Source organism: Empidonax traillii, unplaced genomic scaffold (assembly GCF_003031625.1).
Source record: "Empidonax traillii isolate 1590-97213 ecotype Southwest subspecies unplaced genomic scaffold, ASM303162v1 scaffold1971:size99068, whole genome shotgun sequence".
NCBI classification, from domain to species: Eukaryota; Metazoa; Chordata; class Aves; order Passeriformes; family Tyrannidae; genus Empidonax; species Empidonax traillii.
The window spans coordinates 61,610-63,791 of NW_020957164.1; the positions used below are offsets into that span (position 1 = coordinate 61,610).

General features: G+C 50.8%; 1 protein-coding gene across 1 annotated transcript in view; it reads right to left on the minus strand.

Moving 5' to 3' along the window:
• Positions 1-2,182, minus strand: part of UPF1 (UPF1, RNA helicase and ATPase) — a 43,294-nt gene that overhangs the window by 11,789 nt on the left and 29,323 nt on the right. Inside the window, exons 4-6 of the mRNA XM_027909167.1 lie at positions 1,701-1,847; positions 1,183-1,272; positions 744-911 (exon numbers count right to left, since the gene is read on the minus strand). Coding sequence (XP_027764968.1) covers positions 744-911; positions 1,183-1,272; positions 1,701-1,847 — 405 coding nt within the window. The remainder of the gene's footprint in view (positions 1-743; positions 912-1,182; positions 1,273-1,700; positions 1,848-2,182) is intronic.

A 2,182-nucleotide genomic window follows, 5' to 3' on the forward strand; every position in this document is an offset into this window, starting at 1 on the left:
TTACACACATGGAAAGGCTTCCTGAAACAGCTCAAATCTTGGGTAAAAAGGGCGGGGGGGGGGGAAGCAGCAAAACAAGCCCAAGCTTGCTGTAAAAATCAGGTTTTTAGTCCTTGTGTTTGTTGTTTCAGCACTGGGAAGGGTCAGTGCTGTAAGGAGTGCTGGCTGGGTGGTTCTAGGGCTGAAAATGCCTGCATCTAAAATGTTAAATATGACACCCCTGGGAGTGGTTACAGCCCATTATATCAGAAAATGGGATTACTTCCCATCTGCTGTTTAAACAAGCAGGACTCATTCCACAGAAGCACGCTGCCCGCTGTCAAATACAAGCTAAGTGGTAGCCCTAAATTAAAATACAGTTATAAAAGCTGACTGAAACTGTCAGGGAACAATCCCTGATTTACTGTCTCAAATGGTTCCATGAGCTGAGAGGAAAACACCCTGTGGAACAGTCACTGTTACTCTTCCAAAGTCGAAAAACCTCAGGTAAAAAAAAGGGGGAAACCCAAGTTTTTCCCACTAAGGAATCCCTCATTTGGGAGAAACATTCTTCTACAAAACTAAGATACTTGCCCAGCACAACAGAACTTCCCTTTCCTGCATTCCCTACCCTGAAGTCTATGTGGAAAAGGGGTGGCAAAGCAAGAGCATTTTGGGGCAAAGCGAAGGGCAGGAGCTGCCCTCCAAAAGGCAGGCTGTGCAACAGCCTTGGCACAGAGGTGGCAGCAAAGGCCTTCTCTCACCTGCACAGCAGAACCACCACGGAGTCTGCCTTGGCTGGGATGAAGCCGAGCAGGAAGACGTTGCGGCATCCGCAGTTGTAGCACTCCAGGACGGTCTCCCCCAGGGGCCCATCCTTGTGCAGAGTCACCTCTTTGCACTTGGCTCTCACCAGGTGGTTCACAATGTGGCTGAAACCAAAGGGGAGGTGCCATTAATGGGAGCGTCTCATTTAGCCCTGATTGAATTCATCAGCTCTTTTTCACCCTAAGGTTTCTCAGCGCGTGGATGTTTTAAGGTGGATGAGCGTGAAAGGACGGGAAATGGTGTCAAAAACTCCTCACTTTTAAGCCACTGGACTTTGATTTATCCCCCCAAATAAGTCCCAGCCACCACAACACTTGCAAAGAAACCCCCTAAACCCAGAGCTGTGCCTGGCATTTCCCTCATTTGCCCACTCACCTGCCCGATGTGTTGCCACGCCCGTTACAGAACCACTTCTTGCTGGTGTTGCAGTAAACCACGCAGGCAGGGTCGTGGATCCCACAGTAACTGCCATTCAGAGGGGGAAAAAAAAACACACCAGCAAGTGATTGGCTGCTTGCTCCCAGGGAAATTCAAACATCTAAGCCACTTGGCAGTGCACAGAAATAAGGGGAAGTGAAAGCTGGGGAACACGAGGGGTGGTGAAAGCACCGAACACGAGCCAAGCACAAACATTTTAATATTTCCCAGCACTGCCATCCCTGGCTTGGCTGAGCCTCCTGTTTACTCCCCCGGGGAGTTGAGAGCTGACCTTCCCACCACTGCCATCCCTGGCTTGGCTGAGCCTCGTGTTTGTTCCCCAGGGTGGGTCAGAGCTGACCAGGAGCGGATGTGGCAGCTCCGAGTCCGTCCAGGAGCTCAGAGGGTCCCAAATCCCCCTTCCACTCCCCCAAAACGCTCCTTCCCTCTGGGAATAAATAAAGCTTGGGTTCTACCTGCAGGCGTGCACAGGGAGGTCCTTGGTGTAGTAGGTGTCTTCCTCATCCTCCTCGAAGTTGAGCTCTGCCAGGAGCTGGCTGGTCTTGGCCACGTTCTCATCCACAGCTCCGTTCTGCAGGATCCCATCAGGCCCATTCACCTGGAACACAGCTCAGAGCTTCAGTTCTGCCCCCAAACCACCCCTACTGCCCCAAACACAGGCTTGTGCTTCCTTTCAAATCCTCAACAGGGCAGCAAAACGCTGCTGAGAGCTGGAAAAACACACACGATGGACTCAGTGCCTCAGCTCCTGCTCCACAGGAATATTTAAACTCCAACTGATAAGTGGGAAGGGGGGGAAAAAAAGTTGACCAAAGGAGGTTGCTTTGCTGCACTTCCATTTTTCCACAGCCTTACATAACTCATAATCAATACCTGCCCCATTAGCTCCTGCTTCACCCAATTATTTAAACTCCAACTGATAAGTTGGGGGGGAAAA